At 37.0% G+C, this 21,743-nt stretch overlaps 1 protein-coding gene across 1 annotated transcript in view; it reads left to right on the top strand.

The window, feature by feature from the left end:
• The window catches only part of LOC123556480 (uncharacterized), a 122,844-nt gene that overhangs the window by 95,319 nt on the left and 5,782 nt on the right, over positions 1-21,743 (top strand). The window contains exons 39-46 of the mRNA XM_053544436.1: positions 5-192; positions 910-977; positions 6,947-7,047; positions 7,375-7,513; positions 12,701-12,810; positions 15,041-15,201; positions 17,265-17,349; positions 17,654-17,797. Of these exons, the coding sequence (XP_053400411.1) occupies positions 5-192; positions 910-977; positions 6,947-7,047; positions 7,375-7,513; positions 12,701-12,810; positions 15,041-15,201; positions 17,265-17,349; positions 17,654-17,797 (996 nt within the window). The remainder of the gene's footprint in view (positions 1-4; positions 193-909; positions 978-6,946; positions 7,048-7,374; positions 7,514-12,700; positions 12,811-15,040; positions 15,202-17,264; positions 17,350-17,653; positions 17,798-21,743) is intronic.

Here is a 21,743-nt window from a genome sequence, read left to right as displayed (position 1 = left end):
TAAGGTGCACTATGCAAAAGTCTAGTTGGAAGTGGATGGGTAGCCTATCATGGTTCCTGTTACAGAGCTAGTGATGGAAACGGAGACCAGGGGAAGTCGTGGAGGCAGGCTCGACGGACTTGCCAACAATCTGGCGGAGATCTTGCATCCATACTCTCTCAGGCAGAACAAGCTTTTATATATCTTACACTGGTAATTAGTGACCTTTATTTTAAGTGAAGACTTCCAAAAGAATCAGAAGTGTTTGAGGAACTGCTGTTATACAGAAAATGTAATTGGAAAATCCAACAAACCTCAAAGCAGTATAAAAACTAGGTAAAACATGTTGATACAGGGATTTCCACATAAAAACTACTAAATAGAGGTGACAAAGATTGGAACTGACTTGTACAGTGTTCAGGTGTAACTTTTGCAGATCTACTTGCAGCAGCTACAGGCCTGTTTTGCCTAATTTATATCAATGTAGATTTTACACCTTGCACATGTACACCTTGACAGATTTTCATCAGACTAAATCTGCAGTATCCTTCTCATTGCGTTTTAGATATTCCAGTTTGCTGGCAATATTGTCAGCAAAATTATATTTAAATAAGCCGCAACATGAGAAATCCAACTTGGTGCATTTGCGACCAGCATGGATCCAGACCAGCCTGTGCATCCATGCAGTCTGGTCTGTATCCATACTGTTTGCTTTCAAACCCTATTGCAGTTAGAGAAACCGTTAGTGAATAGTATAGATTTTGACTATGCACTATGTTGGTTTTCTCATGGTGTGGCTCAAATAGAAAAAGCCTTAAAAGACAGAACTATGTTCCACACATTGATTTATAAAGTTTACCTTAAATTTATAGATTTGATTGAATATAACAAAGTTGATGAAATTTTACCTTTACAGCATTTTTTTTTTAGTTGAAGAATATATCTGCAAATTCAGTGTGGATTGGCTTGAATGCTCTTGACCTGAACAATGGATATAAGTAAGTGTTTAATTTTTAGCTCACCAGAGCACAAAGTGCTCAAGGTGAGCTATTGTGACCGGTCATTGTCTGGCGTGCGTCGGCGTGCGCCGTGAGGTGTGCGTCGTCCGTCAACATTTGCCTTGTGAACACTCTAGAGGCCACATTTGTGGCCCAATCTTTATGAAACTTGGTCAGGATGTTAGTCTTGATCTCTAGGTCGGGTTCGAAACTGGGTCATGTTGGGTCAAAAACTAGGTCAGTAGGCCAGATCAAAGGAAAAGCTTGTGAACACTCTAGAGGCCACATTTTTGACTTAATGAAACATGGTCAGAATGTTTGTCTTTGATAATCTCTAGGTCAAGTTCGAAACTGGGTCATGTTGGGTCAAAAAATAGGTCAGTAGGCCAGATCAAAGGAAAAGCTTATGAACACTATAGAGGCCACATTTGTGACCCAATCTTTATGAAACATAGTCAGGATGTTAGTCTTGATGATCTCTAGGTCAAGTTTGAAACTGGGGCATGTTGGGTCAAAAACTAGGTCAGTAGGCCAGATCAAAGGAAAAGCTTGTGAAAACCCCAGAGGGCACATTTGTGACCCAATCTTTATGAAACGTAGTCACAAAGTTCTCAAGGTGAGCTATTGTGACATGTCATTGTGCGGCGTCATGCAGTGTGCGGCGTCCGTCAACATTTGCCTTGTGAACACTCTAGAGGCCACATTTGTGGCCCAATCTTTATGAAACTTGGTCAGAATGTTTATCTTGATCTCTAGGTCAGGTTTGAAACTGGGTCATGTTGGGTCAAGAACTAGGTCAGTAGGCCAGATCAAAGGAAAAGCTTGTGAACACTCTAGAGGCCACATTTTTGACTTAATCTTAATGAAACTTGGTCAGAATGTTAGTCTTGATAATCTCTAGGTCAAGTTCGAAACTGTGTCATGTTGGGTCAAAAACTAGGTCAGTAGGCCAGATCGAAGGAAAAGCTTGTGAACACAATAGAGGTCACATTTGTGACCCAATATTTATGAAACTTGTGTCAGAATGTTAGTCTTGATGATCTCTAGGTCAAATTTGAAACTGGGGCATGTTGGGTCAAAAACTAGGTCAGTAGGCCATATCAAAGGAAAAGCTTGTGAACACTCCAGAGGGCACATTTGCGACCCAATCTTTATGAAACATAGTCAGAATGTTTGTCTTGTTGATCTCTAGGTCAGGTTCAAACTAGGTCATGTGGGGTCAAAAACTAGGTCAGTATGCCAGATCAAAGGAAAAGCTTGTGAACACTCTAGAGACCCAATCTGTATGAAACATAGTCAGAATGTTTGTCTTGTTGATCTCTAGGTCAAGTTTGAAGCTAGGACATGTGGGGTCAAAAACAAGGTCAGTAGGCCAGATCAAAGGAAAAGCTTGTGAACACTCTAGAGGCCACATTTGTGACCCAATCTTTATGAAACTTAGTCAGGATGTTTGTCTTGATGATCTCTAGGTCAAGTTTGAAACTGGGGCATGTTGGGTCAAAAACTAGGTCAGTAGGCTAGATCAAAGGAAAAGCTTGTGAACACTCCAGAGGGCACATTTGTGACCCAATCTTTATGAAACGTAGTCACAAAGTTCTCAAGGTGAGCTATTGTGACATGTCATTGTCCGGCGTGCGTCGTGCGGTGTGCATCGTCCGTCAGCTTTTGACTTGTGAACACTCTAGAGGCCACATTTGTGGCCCAATCTTTATGAAACTTGGTCAGAATGTTTGTCTTGATCTCTAGGTCAGGTTTGAAACTGGGTCATGTTGGGTCAAAAACTAGGTCAGTAGGCCAGATCAAAGGAAAAGCTAGTGAACACTTTAGAGGCCACATTTGTGACCCAATCTTTATGAAACTTGGTCAGAATGTTTGTCTTGATGATCTCTAGGTCAAGTTCAAAACTGGGTCATGTGGGGTCAAATACTAGGACAGTAGGCCAGATCAAAGGAAAAGCTTGTGAACACTATAGAGGTCACATTTGTGATCCAATATTTATGAAACCTAGTCAGAATGTTAGTCTTGATGATCTCTAGGACAAGTTTGAAACTGGGCATGTTGGGTCAAAAACTAGGTCAGTAGGCCATATCAAAGGAAAAGCTTGTGAACACTCCAGAGGGCACATTTGCGACCTATCTCTAGGTGAGGTTCAAAACTAGGTCATGTGGGGTCAAAAACTAGGTCAGTAGGCCAGATCAAAGGAAAAGCTTGTGAACACTCTAGAGACCCAATCTGTATGAAACATAGTCAGAATGTTTGTCTTGTTGATCTCTAGGTCAAGTTCGAAGCTAGGACATGTGGGGTCAAAAACAAGGTCAGTAGGCCAAATCAAAGGAAAAGCTTGTGAACACTCTAGAGGCCACATTTGTGACCCAATCTTTCTCAAACTTGGTTAGAATGTTAGTCTTGAGGATCTTTAGATCAAGTTTGAAACTGGGTCATGTTGGGTCAAAAACTAGGTCAGTAGGCCATATCAAAGGAAAAGCTTGTGAACACTCTAGAGGCCACATTTGTGATCCAATCTTTATGAAACTCGGTCAGAATGTTTGTCTTGATGATCTCTAGGTCAGGTTCAAAACTGGGTCATGTGGGGTCAAAAACTAGGTCAGTAGGCCAGATCAAAGGAAAAGCTTGTGAACACTCCAGAGGCCACATTTGAGACACAAACTTTATGAAACTTGGTCAGAATGTAAGTCTTGATGATATCTATGTCAAAGTCGAAACTGGGTCATGTAGGGTCAAAAACTAGGTCAGTAGGCCAGTAGGCCAGATCAACTCTGGTGAGCGATATATAGGGCCATCATGGTCCTCTTGTTACTATTTACTCTTCTTGTAAATTGAAAAGAATAATTTGTATAGCTCTGTTTCTCCAAAGTGAAACACATTATTATGTCTCCCCCCCCCCCCCCCCCCCCCCCCCCCCCCCCCACGGGAGACATTGTTTTTGCCCTGTCTCTCCGTACGTCACACTTCATTTCTGATCAATAACTGGAGAACCATTTGACCTAGAACCTTCAAATTTCATGGGGCGGCAGGGCTTATGGAGTACTGTAGACAACCCTTATTTTTTTTGAAGTCACTCCATCAAAGGTCAAGGTCACCGGGGCCTGAACATGGAAAACCATTTCCGATCAATAACTTTAGAACCACTTGGCCCAGAATGTTGAAATTTCATAGGATGATTGTTCATGCACAGTAGATGACATCTATTGATTTTGAGGTCACTCTAATAAAGGTCAAGGTAACAGTGGCCTGAACACAGAAAACCATTTCAGATCAATAACTTGAGAACCACTTAACCCAGGATGTTGAAACTTCATAGGACATGCAGGGTAGATAAGCCCTATTGTTTTTGGGGTCACTGTTAAAGGTCAAGGTCACAGGGGCCTGGTCATGTAAAATCATTTACGGACAGTAACTTGAGAACCACTTGACTCAGAATGTTGAAACTTCATAGGATGATTGGTCATGCAGAGTAGATGACCCCTAAAGTTTTTGGGGTCACTCCATCAAAGGTCAAGGTCACAGGGGCCTGGACATGGAAAACCATTTCCGATCAATAAGTTGAGAATTACTTAATCCAGAATGTTGAAACTTCATAGGATGATTGGACATGCAGGGTAGATAACCCCTGTTGTTTTTGAGGTCACTCTGTTAAAGGTCCAGGTTACATTGGCCTGAACATGAAAAAACGTTTCTGATCAATAACTTGAGAACCACTTGACCCAAATATTAAAACTTCATAGAATGATTGGAAGTGCAGAGTAAATGACCCCAATTGAATTTAGGGTCACTCTATTAAAAGTCAAGGTCACAGGGGCCTGAACATGAAAAACCGTTTCCGGTCAGTAACTTGAGAACCACTTGACCGAGAATGTTGCAACTTCCTAGGATGAATGGTCATGTAGAGAAGATGACCCCTATCAAGTTTTTGGTCACTCTGTTAAAGGTCAAGGTCACGGGCCTGAACATGGAAGACCATTTCTGATCAATAACTTTAGAACCACTTGACCTAGAATGTTGAAACTTTGTAGGCAGAGTAGATGAACCCTATTGATTTTTGGGTCATTCTATTATTGGCCAAGGTTGCAGGGGCCTGGTCATGTAAAATCATTTATGGACAGTAACTTGAGAACCACTTGACCCAGAATGTTGAACCTTCATAGGATTATTGGACATACAGAGTAGATGACCTCTATTGATTTTGGGGTCAGTCTATTTAAGGCCAAGGTTACATCAGACAGAAAATGGAAATCCATTTCTGGTCAATAACTTGAGATCTATTTGGCCTAGTTAAATAGTCGAGCGTTGCTGTCCTCTTACAGCTCTTGTTACATAACAGAACTATTAGTATCAAAATAATATATTGCAGAGCCATGTTTTAAGATAAACATATGTTGTAGGATTATTCTCTTGAGCTACACCCTTGATAAATTAACCTGCATGCTTATAACCACTTTATCATGTTAAAACATTATTTTGCAGGTTTATACATTGAACCCTGAAAATAGTTTCCACTGAATAACTTGAGAACCACTTGACCCAGAACCTTCAAACTTGATACCCTGAAATCCCGAAAATAAGCTGTAGTGAAACACCGCTCGCTTGAGCATCGATGACTCGGGCACCTGGGCTCGCTCGAGCAATTCATGTGGTCCAGGCCGATTTCCTTCTATTTTCTATGTGAAATTACCATGGCTGGGTTGAGCATCGATAACTTGATCGCTCAGGCATGACACCTGGTCCCTGTTTATTAATTTATTCTTTGTTTCTTCTGGCAAACTTGAGCAGAGGTGTCAAAATTTTTCACACCTTCGGCGGTCAGACTGTAATCGGTTAATCAAACATTTTCACACACCGTGAAAGTTGCGTGCCTACTCCCCAACTATCTTAGATGTTTGTTTGTCTTATAAAGAGATTAATTATTGATAAAAGGTTGAAGAAAAGTTATATTGATCAAATTTCCATCAATTACTGATTACTTAAAACATCATTTCTTCTGGATAGAGAAGATAGTTATGAGATCCTTGTATTTTAATCAGCAGTTCTTTGCATGCAAATGAAGAAAATAATAAAGCCTTTTCATAAAATTGAGACGATAATTCTGATATGCACTTGTTGATAAATAAAAAAGAAAAGTTGTAGTTGTTTCTTCACATGTGCCATTTACAAATTACATACTGAAACGTCTATCATAGATAACGCACTGTCATTTGTAATATGTATTTTTTTTTAATGTCACAAGGATGTTATTATAACGCATCACCGTTTACTCTGCAAATGGTCCCGATGACAATTGGCAAAGCAAACTTCAATTTTCTTCATATGTTGGTTAATGTATTGGTCGCTCGAAACCATGGATAACTCGAGCATTTTGCTCATCCCCTTGCGACCTCGAGCGAGTGTTGTTTTACTGTAACGACTTTATTTTACATGGATAACATATTTGGTGTTTAACCAATTTTCAGTATGGTTTATGACCCCTATTGTTTTTTTGGTCAGTAAGCCAAAGGTCAAGGTCACAGGATCTGACCCTTTGAAATGGTTTCCATTCAGTAACTTGAGAACCACTTGATCCAATATCTTCAAACTTTAAACCATGATTGGGCTTATGAAGTAGATGACCTGTAATGTTTTAGGGGTTAGTAGGTCAAAGTTCATGGTCATGTTGGTCACAATCCTGAAAAAGGGGCAACTCGTAATGGGGGTCATGCCGGTTTTACAACAGCTCATGTTAAGCATTGTAACACTGACTGAGAAAGCTAAGAGTTATGAGAGAATGCCAAAATATTCACACACACTCTTAAAAATACTTTAGTGTTTTGTGCTGGATAGATGGCTATGTATGATTTTTTGGCAGTGTTTGTAAAATCCTTTAGTATATGAGAAATCTACAAATGATGTCTGTAAGCATTTGCTTAAAGTCTATATTAAGACTTGAAAATAGAACTTAATATATTCCTTTTCAGATGGTCTGATGGTTCTGTTGTGACATACTATAACTGGGGGAAGAATGAACCAAATGATGCTGGCGGAGAGGAAGATTGTGTAGACATCTTCCTCAGAACTGGTAATCATATTTTCTGAATGATGCATATTGACACAAGCAAGATTGTTTTGATTCTTCTGTTAGGCACTTTGATCCAATGTTATTAATCTGATTTTGAGACCAGTCTTCGTACTCTAGCATCTAAGTGTTTAATTCTGAGCTCATTTTTGGCATACTGAACTATGCCAAAATATGGTATGTGCTAAAATGTTTTTAACTGTTAACAAAATGAATGAGATAAACATTGAAAAATTACATTTTGTATGATAAATATGTTTGTGATATACATTTTAAACTATGGCAAAATAAAGATGTACACTTTCTAATGAAAATTTATGATTTTCTCAGGTAACTGGAATGATGACCACTGTTCCTACCAGATGGGATATATTTGTAAAGTACAGTTGGGTATGCCACCTACCCCACCTGTTCCCACTGGACTATGGGCAGGAAATTGTCCAACTGGTTTTAATCTACTATATAACAGGTACAGTAACATAATATGGTAGTTGTCTGTATGTTTGTGATTTGTTATTATCAACACTAATGTCAGCTCCATTTTATTTAACCCTTAGCCTGCTAAATTTCTAAAATGGACTGGTCCATCATTCAATTTGGTCAATACCATTTATTATTTAAAGGGGTGTTTGCTGCAAATTTACTGACTGAATAGCGAACAGTGCAGACCATGATCAGACTGCACGGATGTGCAGGCTGATCTTGGTCTGCACTGGTCGCAAAGGCATAATCATCTGCCGCTAGCAGGCTAAGGGTTAAACCCCTTGATAAATTGATGAAACTTGATTTAGGAGTTCTTACTATTGAGACCGCCTTCTTGCTGTTCTTGATTAAGGCCAAGGTCATAACTGTAGCTGAGAGCTGAAAAAGGCATCCATGATTTGGATTTTAATTAGAACCTATTGGAATTGATTTTGATATAATTATAAGTACAAACAGCCATGAGGGATGCACAAAACCTGTAACTATCACAAAATTTTAACGATTATTTTACAATTTCCTCTTATATATATAACTATTCAAATCTTTTTCTCTTGATGATAATTTTGAAACTGGGGAAATTATTTGATGGAACAATGTTAAATGAAGGAGGAAGGAACTGCAAGAGATAAGTACTATTCGAACTTAGTAGTTGGTCCTCATCATCAACCACATCATGAGACACAAGTTGCATAACTCTTGCACTATAATTGCATGTACTATGCCCCATTGTTATTAAGAATTTCAGGTACTGTAACTCAGCCTCTGTTATTACTAAATGAACTTGATTCAAAATTAAAATAGTTAGTCCGCATCATCACTCACATCATATCATACAAAGCTCATAACTCTCCCATCTAATAATTCATGGATTATGCCTCCTTTATACTTAAAATTTCAGGTAAAACTTTTGATGCACTTGCTTGACCTATGTTATTATGAAATGGATTTTATTCAAACTTAAAATAGATGGTCCACATCATCACCTAAATCATATGACACAAGATGAATTACTTCGGCAGAAATATATTATGAGTTATGTCCCTTTTAGATTTAGAAATTCTGGTTAATTTTTTTTATGCACTTTCAGCTATGACTAGATTTGTCTCAAATTGAAACTGCTCTCTTTTGTCATCATTCACATCAGGTGTATCAGTCAGTCCAGTGGCAGCTCTAATTTCTTTTTGTTTTCCCTTTTTATACGCCCGTTTGAAAAACGGGACGTATTATGGGAACGCCCCTGGCGGGCGGGCGAGCGGGTGGCGTCCACAGACTTTGTCCGGAGAATATCTTCTACATGCATGGAGGGATTTTGATGAAACTTGGCACAGTTGTTCATCATCATGAGACGGATTGTCATGCCCAAGAACCAGGTCCCTAGGTCTAAGGTCAAGGTCACACTTACAGGTCAAAGGTCAAATTCAAGAATGACTTTGTCCGGAGCATATCTTCTTCATGCATAGAGGGATTTTGATGAAAGTTGGCACAATTGTTCATCATCATAAGACGGAGTGTCATGCGCAAGAACCAGGTCCCTAGGTCTAAGGTCAAGGTCACACTTAGAAGTCAAAGGTCAAATTCAAGAATGACTTTGTTCGGAGCATATCTTCTTCATGCTTAGAGGGATTTTGATGAAAGTTGGCACAATTGTTCATCATCATGAGATGGAGTGTCATGCGCAAGAACCAGGTCCCTAGGTCTAAGGTCAAGGTCACACTTAGAGGTCAAAGGATACAAGAATGAAAACTTTGTCCGGAGCATTTCTTCTTCATGCATGGAGGGATTTTGATGTAACTTGACACAATTATACAGGAATAAGGTCAGTAATTCGGTCGAAAATGTGCTTCCGTGGTGTAGTCGAAAGAAGTCCATAATAAATAGATCCTAATTTTCCCATTTTTTGCGCAAATTCGTGTAGAACGAGTGCTTTAATCACCATTTTTCACTACTAGAATACATTCTGCATGAAATAAGACGGTTTTCATGTTCATACAACCCACGTGGCAAGTTTTGCAGATCGAAACCGGAAGTAGGTGTTTATTGCGCGGACGAGAGCAAATATGCGCCATTTTTAGGGTAGCAGACCACAACTGACTGGCATTTCACTAGGAACTACATAACCCCTATTTTCTTTCATTTTTTCGTTAATTTGTGATAGAACTTCCATGAAAAATAGGTGTAGGAAAAAGTGATGTTCTCTAAAGATACATAAAAACGACCTGAAGTTGTCGTTTTTTATATGAAACAAAGAAGGATTTGAATTACTGACCTTTAACCTATAAGAGCTGAAATAAGACTTTCTTGAAACACGTCGCAAATAGTCTTAATAGTCATAGATCGGTTGTATATGATATAAAAGGGTGTTTCCAAGCAAAATAATAGTGAAATTTGAAAAATTTTGAATTTTGACCATATTTAGAGTAGATGCGCCTATTCAGCAGCGATTTCTGGAATTAAAAAGCCAATATTTTGTCTCCAGAATGTCAGAAAATGCACAAAATGCATCCTTCTGGGTCTTATTCATGACGGAATGAATGATATTTCAGAATCCAAGTGAAAAATAATGCAAACGAGTGAAACTTTTACCAAAATATACAATAAAAGGACCATAGAGCCAAAATTTAGCCCAGTAAATTGGTAGGGGGTGGCTTTTATTATGTGTCTATATTTCTCTAAAATCTCGAAATTTCACAATGAAACTTGGCAATATGTTTGGTATTACATCTTTCTTGAAAATAGAAATGAAAATTGTGTGATATTTGATAAGAAACATTTCTTATAAGAGCTGAAATAAGACTTTCTTGAAACACGTCGCAAATAGTCTTAATAGTCATAGATCGGTTGTATATGATATAAAAGGGTGTTTCCAATGCAAAATAATAGTGAAATTTGAAAAATTTTGAATTTTGACCATATTTAGAGTAGATGCGCCTATTCAGCAGCGATTTCTGGAATTAAAAAGCCAATATTTTGTCTCCAGAATGTCAGAAAATGCACAAAATGCATCCTTCTGGGTCTTATTCATGACGGAATGAATGATATTTCAGAATCCAAGTGAAAAATAATGCAAACGAGTGAAACTTTTACCAAAATATACAATAAAAGGACCATAGAGCCAAAATTTAGCCCAGTAAATTGGTAGGGGGTGGCTTTTATTATGTGTCTATATTTCTCTAAAATCTTGAAATTTCACAATGAAACTTGGCAATATGTTTGGTATTACATCTTTCTTGAAAATAGAAATGAAAATTGTGTGATATTTGATAAGAAACATTTCTTATAAGAGCTGAAATAAGACTTTCTTGAAACACGTCGCAAATAGTCTTAATAGTCATAGATCGGTTGTATATGATATAAAAGGGTGTTTCCAATGCAAAATAATAGTGAAATTTGAAAAATTTTGAATTTTGACCATATTTAGAGTAGATGCGCCTATTCAGCAGCGATTTCTGGAATTAAAAAGCCAATATTTTGTCTCCAGAATGTCAGAAAATGCACAAAATGCATCCTTCTGGGTCTTATTCATGACGGAATGAATGATATTTCAGAATCCAAGTGAAAAATAATGCAAACGAGTGAAACTTTTACCAAAATATACAATAAAAGGACCATAGAGCCAAAATTTAGCCCAGTAAATTGGTAGGGGGTGGCTTTTATTATGTGTCTATATTTCTCTAAAATCTCGAAATTTCACAATGAAACTTGGCAATATGTTTGGTATTACATCTTTCTTGAAAATAGAAATGAAAATTGTGTGATATTTGATAAGAAACATTTCTTATAGGAATAAGGTCAGTAATTCGGTCGAAAATGTGCTTCCGTGGTGTAGTCGAAAGAAGTCCATAATAAATAGATCCTAATTTTCCCATTTTTTGCGCAAATTCGTGTAGAACGAGTGCTTTAATCACCATTTTTCACTACTAGAATACATTCTGCATGAAATAAGACGGTTTTCATGTTCATACAACCCACATGGCAAGTTTTGCAGATCGAAACCGGAAGTAGGTGTTTATTGCGCGGACGAGAGCAAATATGCGCCATTTTTAGGGTAGCAGACCACAACTGACTGGCATTTCACTAGGAACTACATAACCCCCTATTTTCTTTTCATTTTTTCGTTAATTTGTGATAGAACTTCCATGAAAAATAGGTGTAGGAAAAAGTGATGTTCTCTAAAGATACATAAAAACGACCTGAAGTTGTCGTTTTTTATATGAAACAAAGAAGGATTTGAATTACTGACCTTTAACCTACACCATCATGAGACAAAGTGTCATGCGCAGTTCCCTTCTTTAGAATTACTTCCCTTTGTTGTTACTATAAATAGCTTATATTGTAACTCTTCATTACTAGTCGTAGGGAAAAATTGAGACCACTTATCTGTAGTACAACATGCATGCTACATCCAATTTTGAGGTGTATTTTGACCAGTCTCTACCTGGTAAAGATTTTTGTGAGGACTTTCAATTTTTTTTATTTTTATTTTTTTAAATTTTTTTTTAAGATTAACTTCCCTTAGTTGTTACTATAAATAACCTATATTATAACTTTTTTCTAATTGACCGTAGGGAAAAACCAAGACCACTTTTCTGTGGTACAACATAGATGTTACTTTCCAATTTTAGGTGTATTTTAAGGTATCTCTACCTGGTAAGGAGTTTTTTTGTGGACTTTGAAAAACAAAACACTTACAGTTATTACTAAACAACCACAAAATTAAAATTCCATTTGCAAATACAGGTGCTAGAGTAAAGAAATTTGCTGTGACGGGCGTATATTGTGACATTCTGGCACTCTTGTTTACAATTGACCGTAGGGAAAAACCAAGACCCCTTTTCTGTAGTACAACATAGAACATAGTTGTTACTTTCTAATTTTAGGTGTATTTTAAGGTATCTCTACCTGGTAAGGAGTTTTTTTTGTGGACTTAGAAAAACAAAAGAATTACAATGCTTACTAAACAACCACAAAATTAAAATTCCATCTGCAAATACAGGTGCTAGAGTAAAGAAATTTGCTGTGACGGGCGTATATTGTAACATTCTGGCACTCTTGTTCAATAAAAGGCATCGAAATAGTCTAGTAAATTATCTCCTATGACAACTGTTGTTATAACATATTGTAAAACAGTAAATTATGCCAGTGTGTACATCAGCAATCTATGTTCTCTATGTAGATGCTACAGGATATATCTTACCCCTGTTAACTGGACAACAGCCCTGGCTAATTGTAAAGGACTAGGGTCTGGCTACAACCTTGCTAGCATTCTGGATGATGTCACAAATGGTATTTTGTATTTTATGATTAATTTTTCATTGCTGTTATTTTATTGTCAAGTTTGAAATTAACCCTTACCCTGCTATATTTCTATAATGGACTGGTCCATCTTTCAATTTGGACAGTACCACTTATTATTCAAAGGGGTTTTCACTGAAAATTTACTGACTGAATAGCGAACAGTGCAGACCATGATCAGACTGCATGGATGTGCAGGCTGATCTTGGTCTGCACTGGTCGCAAAGGCAGAATCATCTGCCACCAGATAGAGATAGTACCTAAGTTTTTCAAATCATAGGTTTGAAGTTAAAAAGCTTTGACATGAAGACAAATGTCCATATATTTCTCAAAAACAGAAATATAGACAATATTTTGACCCGAAGTGTGGAGTTATGAGCATTTAATATTTTCATGTTAAAGAAAATTTTGTGATCAAGGAAATGTAACTCTTCTCGAACATGGAGAGCATAAATATCAAAAGGACATAATATAGTGAATATTTACTAATTGAGTGCATTTGATTTAAAGTTCAACTTTGATCTGGATTGCTAAATAATGATCCATGATACTGTGTGCTAAAAAATTAGAACATCTGGAACAGTCTATTAACAGCAGGATGCAAATAGTGAAGCTCTAACTGGGACTCGAACCCAGGACCTCTCACACCTAAGGCAGACACTCTACCACTTCCCTATAACAGCAGCAGCTAATAGTTATGCAGTTTAATTGCCTGGATTACATTGCTTGAACTGGAACAATAATCGGTGACTCCGGATTATCGGCGTATTCGCTTTGTTACCTAACGGCAATTTTCGTGTCAAGAAAAAATATAATCTAATGCTGCCAACGTCATAATCGGTCAAATTTGCCCAAATTTCTCTGACGTGTTGTTCAGAGTATGAACTTACTTACTGGTAGTACCAGTGAAATATAACTTACACTGAATCTTTTATATTTGCCCTTTTAGCAGCTGTCGAACGGAAAAGACCGTGAGCTTTGTCCAAATATAAGTAATTATTTTACCAGTTTTGAGAGGATTTTAATTGATGGGAAAGTACAGTTACAAACTAAATACCTTTCTGCAACACATGGAGTCATTAGCATTCACTGTCAATCAGTATTATGACTAAGATCGAGTGTCATTCAAACATTTCAAAGATTATAGACGGAGTCTTTTGTTTACATTTTTTATCGTAACCGGTGCATTTGGAAAAATCACTTTAGTTTGAAAAATCAAAGTATGCGAAGAGCTATGGTACGGTCTCTACACCAGATAGGCTAAGGGTTAACATTTGTAGTAGTTGGATTTTTTTTGTTTTGGCCCTAAAGAACTAAGAACTCAAAGACACTAGCTTTTATTCAAAATTTGCATTATGCCTGCTGGTCATTTAGTCACATTTTCCATGTATAAATCATGTTTAGGAACTTGTCAGTATTGAAAAAAAAAACATTTAAGAATTTTGGGTCCTATAACAGGCCCTTTTGGTCATTCACATTTAAGTAAGTTTCACTTTTCATTATTCTGCAAAAGAGATACAATGTACTATTTATGAACAAAAAAGCCAGTTACATAGAGTTAGATCTGTGTCAGAAATGTTTTTTTTAATAGTAAACAGTCATGTTTTATTAAAAAGTAATTACCTCCCTTTTGAATGAAAATATTTTAAAAGATTTTTATTTGTTTTGATTCATTAGAATTTCCTATTTCACTTTTTCTTGTAACAGCTGATTGGATATTTCAACAAATAAGAAAGTTTTAAAACTGCTGGTAGCTTTAGATTAAATTCATTTTCAACATAATTATCTTGAATATTGGTTGTTCAACCAAGACCATAAAAGGAAGTTATTATAATTAATGAAGTGAATTGATGTTGAATTGCTTCTTTATATATATAACTGTCAGTGCAGATCATTGACAATTGTAATACAAGTGTTGTTCTTATATTCCTATGATTGCTTGCAGTCAAAGCTTAAAAACTATCCATATGCAATTTAAAAAGCCATTGATAGTTTGGCAAAAATTGAGAAAAATATAAAAAAAATTACCAAAGGGTAAAGGTATATTTTGTGAAAATGTTACATGTATAAAGTGCACAGTGAATCTCTTAAAGTTTCAGACAAATAAATCATATTGTAAACTCAGATATACATTTTTTTATCCAAGTCTAGCCAATAGAACAGAAAATTCAAAAGAGAATAAATTTGCATTCTTTAACATTTTGTTTCATAATGTTTCAAGCCTTTATAACAACTATGATGGCAGCGATGAAAGTAAATCCATGGATAGGTCTACATAAGAACTGGGGGAACCAGCTGTTGTGGGTGAACAATGATGAAACAACTTATACTAACTGGGCACACAATGAACCTAACGGTAAACAAAACGAAGCTTGTGTACAGGTAGGTGGTCAATCAGTTGATTTGTTAGCTCACCTGAGCCAGAGGCTCATAGTGAGCTTTGTGACCACTCAAAGTCCGTCGTCCATCTGTCAATATTTTCTAAAAAAATCTTCTTGAAATTGCCTGAGCAGTTTTACACAGGAATTATCCTTGGGTGGCTCCCTTTCAAAATTATTCAAGAATTGAATTCCACACAGAACTCTTGTTGCAAAGGCAAACGAAAGGAAAATCTTTTAATATCTTTTTGTTAAAAACCACAAGGCATAGAGTCCTGATATTTGGCATATGACATCATCTAATAGTCCTCTATGAAAATTTATGAAATTATGCCCCTGGGGTGAAAAGAGACCCTGCCCCAGGTGTCCCAAGTTTTACATAGACTTACTTGGAAAAAACTTTAAAAACTTCTTGTCTGAATCCACAAGACCTAGGCCTTTGATATTTGGTATATAGCATTGCCTTGTGGTCCTCTACCAAGATTGTTCGAATTATTACTTTGGGGTGAAAAGAGGCCCTGCCCTGGGGGGTCCAAAGTTTAACATAGACTTATATAGGAAAAAATCAAAAAATCCTCTTGTCTGAAACTACAGTGCCCAGGCTTTTGATATTTGGTATGTTGCATGGCCTATTGGTCCTCTATCAAGATTATTCAAATTATGCCCCTGAGTTGAAAAAAGCCCCACCCAAGGGTTCCCAAGGTTTACATAAACTTATGTAGGAAAAAAACTTTAAAAATCTTCTTGCCTGAAATTGCAAGGCCTAGGCTTTTGGTATTTGGTTTGTAGCATTGCCTACTGAAATTGTTTAAATAATGCTCCTGAGATGAAAAGAGGCCCTGTCCTGGGAGTCCAGTTTTACATAGACTTATATAGGGAATATCTTTAAAATCTTCCTGTCTGAAAATTCAAGCTTAGGCTTTTGATATTTGGTATGTAGCATTGTGTAGCGGACATCTAACAAGATTGTTATCCCCCAATGAAGTCGGAGGGATGTAGTTTTGGCATTGATTAATAAATGGAGAACCATTTGACCTAGAACGTTCAAATTTCATAGGATGATAGGGCTTTTAAAGTAGATAACCCCTAGTACTTTGGTGTCTCCATCAAAGATCAAGGTCACAGGGGCCTGAACATGAAAAACCATTCAAATTTCATTTAGTGATTGGGCTTACAAAGTAGATGACCCTATTGTTTTTGGGGTCACTCAATCAGAGGTCAAGGTCTCAAGGGCCAGAATTCGTCACACTTCATTTCAGATCAATAACAGTTGGAGAACCATTTAATCTAGAACCTTCAAACTTCATAGTGCGATAGGGCTTTCAGAGTAGATGACCACTGTTGTTTCCATTTTATCAAAGGTCAAGGTCACAGGGATCTGAACATGGAAAACCATTTCCAGTCAATAACTTCAAAAGCTCTTGACCAAGAATGTTGAAACTTAATAGGATGATTGGACATGCAGAGCAGATGACTTCTATAGATTTTGGGATCATTCAGTCAAAGGTCAAAATCATAGGGGCCTGAACATGGAAAACTATTTCCAGTCATTAACTTGACAACCACTTGACTCAGAATGTTTAAACTTCATAAGATGATTGGACATGCAGTGTAGATGACCAGTCTTGTTTTTTGGGTCACTCGATCAAAGGTCAAGGTCACAAGAGCTTGAACATGGAGAACTGTTTCTGATCAATAACTTGACAACTACTTAACCCAGAATGTTGAAACTGCATAGGGTGACTGGATATGCAAAGTAGATGACACCTATTGATTTTGGGGTGACTCTTTTCAAAGGTCAAGGTCATAGGGGCCAGAACCTGGAAGACCTTTTTCCAATCCATAACTTGAGAACCACTTGACACAGAACCTTGAAACTTTTAAAGGATGATTGGACATACCGAGTAGATGATCCTTATTGCATTTCAGCCACTAAGCCAACCAGCAGTGTCCCATTGATGTTCACTCATTTCCTTATTGAACTCTTACCTATTACTTCTATGCTCTGGGGAAGACATGCACTTTTCTGGAAAAGCATCTTCTAGTTCTTCCAGTATTTATTTGCAGATAATGGGGTATCCTGGTATGGTTGGACAGTGGAATGATGTAAGCTGTGCAACTACTCATGGATATGTTTGCATGACAAAGAAAGGTAAGGGGAGACAGACCTTCCAGTTTTTTTTAACCCACACTGTCCCTTTGGTAGGACAGACTCTGTCCTACACAGGCAGGCATGTAAAATCCCTATGGCTTTGTTCAGTCTTTCTGATCAGTTACACAAGAGATTACTCTTATGAACCCATTGATACACCAGCATTGCCCCCAGGTTTTTGTTAGTCAATATGTACATGACAAATTTTAAACATTTAAACAAAACCATTTATACCAAGAACCAGTGCCAAATACTGTACCTGTAATGTTAGTCAATATATACAGCACAAAATTTATATTTTCAGATCCAACCATTAGTACACCAGAACCGGTTCCCAGTATCTGTGATGTAAAGCAAGGACAGAAGCTGTTCCAGACTGGGTGCTATTTCTTTGTACATAAAGCGGTCAACTGGTCAGCTGCAAATGATTACTGTATTCAACAAGGAGGTAAGTTACCAAGGTGACAGAAATACTGTAATGTATTTAAATAGTTGTGAATTGGTTAGTTTTCAGCTCTGAATGTTCTCATATTTTTCATCATTTTGAAATTCTATGTTTATGAAACTAGTCAGATTTCATTTTGCATACTTGCTTGAAACTTTAAATAGTTTTTGTGACATGTGCCACTTTACTTTTTTGAGTCAGCTAAACGATGAAATCGTTTTGACGAGTCCTTGCTATCCAGCGATTCTCTAAGTCTAAATGGACCAAATAACACACTGAAGGGATGTAGTTCCATTAGATTTCTCAAACTTCAAACAGTTCACTGCATGAATGAAGTTAAGTTGTGTGAATTCCCTTTGCTATGACCAATATACGATGTAATCTGTCATAATTATGACTTGTAAATGTGCAATACTCGAATGTAACTCATTAAGCATAAATGTGCATTTTATGAATTGCGCAGGCTTACAAAGCTTGCGTAACATCCAGCGAAAGACAAAAAATAGTTCCACAGGGCTCCAGATAAGTTGCGTATTAGCGTAAATTACGTATAGAAATAATGCAAATACGCATGTCTAATAATTTCTAAGCGTATAAAAATGTATATAAAATTACAGAAATGCACACAATGCTTTTTTAAAAACAAAATCTGAATCGTCTGGATGCGTTAGGTAACATAGCCGATCCCGATCAGCCTTAATTCTCCCACATTGAACGTATACACGCATCATGTGATTTCTATAAACTTTGCGTGGGTTTCTACACACACACACATGAATTTTGCAGTCAGTAAACGGATAAATTATCGGAAGAAGAACCTCTTACTGGTTTGTTTAGTTACTACAGATATTAAAAATGATTTTAATTCTTATTTTTCGAGAAATAAACAAATCGGCGAAACATTAAATTGTATTTTCTTGTAGTTTTTGAAATCGAAAGTAGATCGTCTTTGTTAGAGTGCTTTGACGAAACGAAACAATTTTTTTTATGAAATGATTTAAATAATTTCACCGTAAACTTAAATGTCAGATACTGCCAATTGCTGCTAAACTGTCTTCATATCATCACAATTTGTAAAACATATTGTTGAAACTGGAGATTTTGGCGGTATAAAAGAAAGTGTAATCATATCCGGATATAATATTTTGGGTAAATATCGAGCTGTGTTATGAAATTTAAACATTAAAGTAACAGACATGATAGATATTATTGTAACAGAAATGATTCTAGAATTTATTTTTATTACACCTACATATAATCTATGTCAGACTGGTATTCTAGTCCTGAGGCATGATCTGAAAGTAAAAAGATGAAGTGAAGTCATACTTTGGATATTGTAATACTAGAAAGAATCTAGATCGTAACCTTTCTGGAATTTTAACTGGTTTGGATAATTTGCTTACGATTCTGGTTCGCAAAAAAATGAAACCGTCACCCATTCTGCTTTTCATGATGACACATGGCTTGATTTTTGCAGTCAGTAAGCGGATAAATTATCCCGAGAAAGAGCTCTTACTGATTTGTTTAATTACTACTGATTTTAAAAATGATTCTGTTTCTTATTTTTCGAGAAATAAACAAATCGGCGAAACATTAGATTGTATTTTCTTGTAGTTTTTGAAATCGAAAGTAAATCATCTATGTTAGAGTGCTTTGACGAAACAAAACATTTTTTTAGCTCACCTGTCACAAAGTGACAAGGTGAGCTTTTGTGATCACGCGGTGTCCGTCGTCCGTCCGTCAGTCCGTGCGTGCGTGCGTCCGTAAACTTTTGCTTGTGACCACTCTAGAGGTCACATTTTTCATGGGATCTTTATGAAAGTTGGTCAGAATATTCATCTTGATGGTATCTAGGTCAAGTTCGAAACTGGGTCACGTGCCTTCAAAAACTAGGTCAGTAGGTCTAAAAATAGAAAAACCTTGTGACCTCTCTAGAGGCCATATATTACACAAGATCTTCATGAAAATTGGTCAGAATGTTCATCTTGATGATATCTAGGTCAAGTTCGAAACTGGGTCACGTGCCATCAAAAACTAGGTCAGTAGGTCTAAAAATAGAAAAACCTTGTGACCTCTCTAGAGGCCATATTTTTCACAAGATCTTCATGAAAATTGGTCAGAACGTTCACCTTGATGATATCTAGGTCAAGTTTGAAACTGGGTCACGTGCCATCAAAAACTAGGTCAGTAGGTCAAATAATAGAAAAACGTTGTGACCTCTCTCAAGGCCATATTTTTCATGGGATTTGTATGAAACTTGGTCTGAGTGTTTATCTTGATGATATCTAGCCCAAGTTTGAAACTGGGTCACGTGCGGTCAAAAACTAGGTCAGTAGGTCTTAAAATAGATAAACCTTGTGACCTCTTTAGAGGCCATATATCTCATGAGATCTTCATGAAAATTTGTCAGAATGTTAATCTTGATGATATCTAGGTCAAGTTTGAAAGTGGGTCACGTGCCTTCAAAAACTAGGTCAGTAGGTCAAATAATAGAAAAACCTTATGATCTCTCTAGAGGCCATATTTTCCATGGGATCTGTATGAAAATTGGTCTGAATGTTAATCTTGATGATATCTAGGTCAAGTTTGAAAGTGGGTCACGTGCCATCAAAAACTAGGTCAGTAGGTCAAATAATAGAAAAACCTTGTGACCTCTCTAAAGGCCATATTTTTCAATGGATCTTCATGAAAGTTGGTCTGAATGTTCATCTTGATGATATCTAGGCCAAGTTCGAAACAGGGTCATGTGCGATCAAAAACTAGGTCAGTAGATCTAAAAATAGAAAAACCTTGTGACCTCTCTAGAGGCCATACTTTTGAATGGATCTTCATAAAAATTGGTCAGAATGTTCACCTTGATGATATCTAGGTCAAGTTCGAAAGTGGGTCACGTGCCTTCAAAAACTATGTCAGTAGGTCAAATAATAGAAAAACCTTGTGACCTCTCTCAAGGCCATATTTTTCATGGGATCTGTATGAAAGTTGGTCTGAGTGTTCATCTTGATGATATCTAGGACAAGTTTGAAACTGGGTCACGTGCGGTCAAAAACTAGGTCAGTAGGTCTAAAAATAGAAAAACCTTGTGACCTCTCTAGAGGCCATATATTTCATGAGATCTTCATGAAAATTGGTCAGAATGTTCATCTTGATGATATCTAGGTCAAGTTTGAAAGTGGGTCACGTGCCTTCAAAAACTAGGTCAGTAGGTCAAATAATAGAAAAACCTTATGACCTCTCTAGAGGCCATATTTTCCATGGGATCTGTATGAAAATTGGTATGAATGTTCATCTTGATGATATCTATGTCAAGTTTGAAAGTGGGTCACGTGCCATCAAAAACTAGGTCAGTAGGTCAAATAATAGAAAAACCTTGTGACCTCTCTAAAGGCCATATTTTTCAATGGATCTTCATGAAAGTTGGTCTGAATGTTCATCTTGATGATATCTAGGCCAAGTTCGAAACAGGGTCATGTGCGGTCAAAAACTAGGTCAGTAGGTCTTAAAAAAGAAAATCCTTGTGAACTCTCTAGAGGCCATACTTGTGAATGGATCTCCATAAAAATTAGTGAGAATGTTCACCTTGATGATATCTAGGTCAAGTTCAAAAGTGGGTCACGTGCCGTCAAAAAGTAGGTCAGTAGGTCAAATAATGAAAAAACGTGACCTCTCTAGAGGCCATATTTTTCATGGGATCTGTATGAAAGTTGGTCTGAATGTTTATCTTGATGATATCTAGGTCAAGTTTGAAACTGGGTCAACTGCGATCAAAAACTAGGTCAGTAGGTCTTGAAATGGAAAAACCTTGTGACCTCTCTAGAGGCCATACCCTTGAATGGATCTTCATGGAAATTGGTCAGAATGTTCACCTTGATGATATCTAGGTCAAGTTTGAAACTGGGTCACGTGCCTTAAAAAACTAGGTAAATAGGTCAAATAATAGAAAAACCTT

Source organism: Mercenaria mercenaria, chromosome 5 (assembly GCF_021730395.1).
Source record: "Mercenaria mercenaria strain notata chromosome 5, MADL_Memer_1, whole genome shotgun sequence".
NCBI classification, from domain to species: domain Eukaryota; kingdom Metazoa; phylum Mollusca; class Bivalvia; order Venerida; family Veneridae; genus Mercenaria; species Mercenaria mercenaria.
This window is presented reverse-complemented; position numbering and strand designations above follow the sequence as displayed.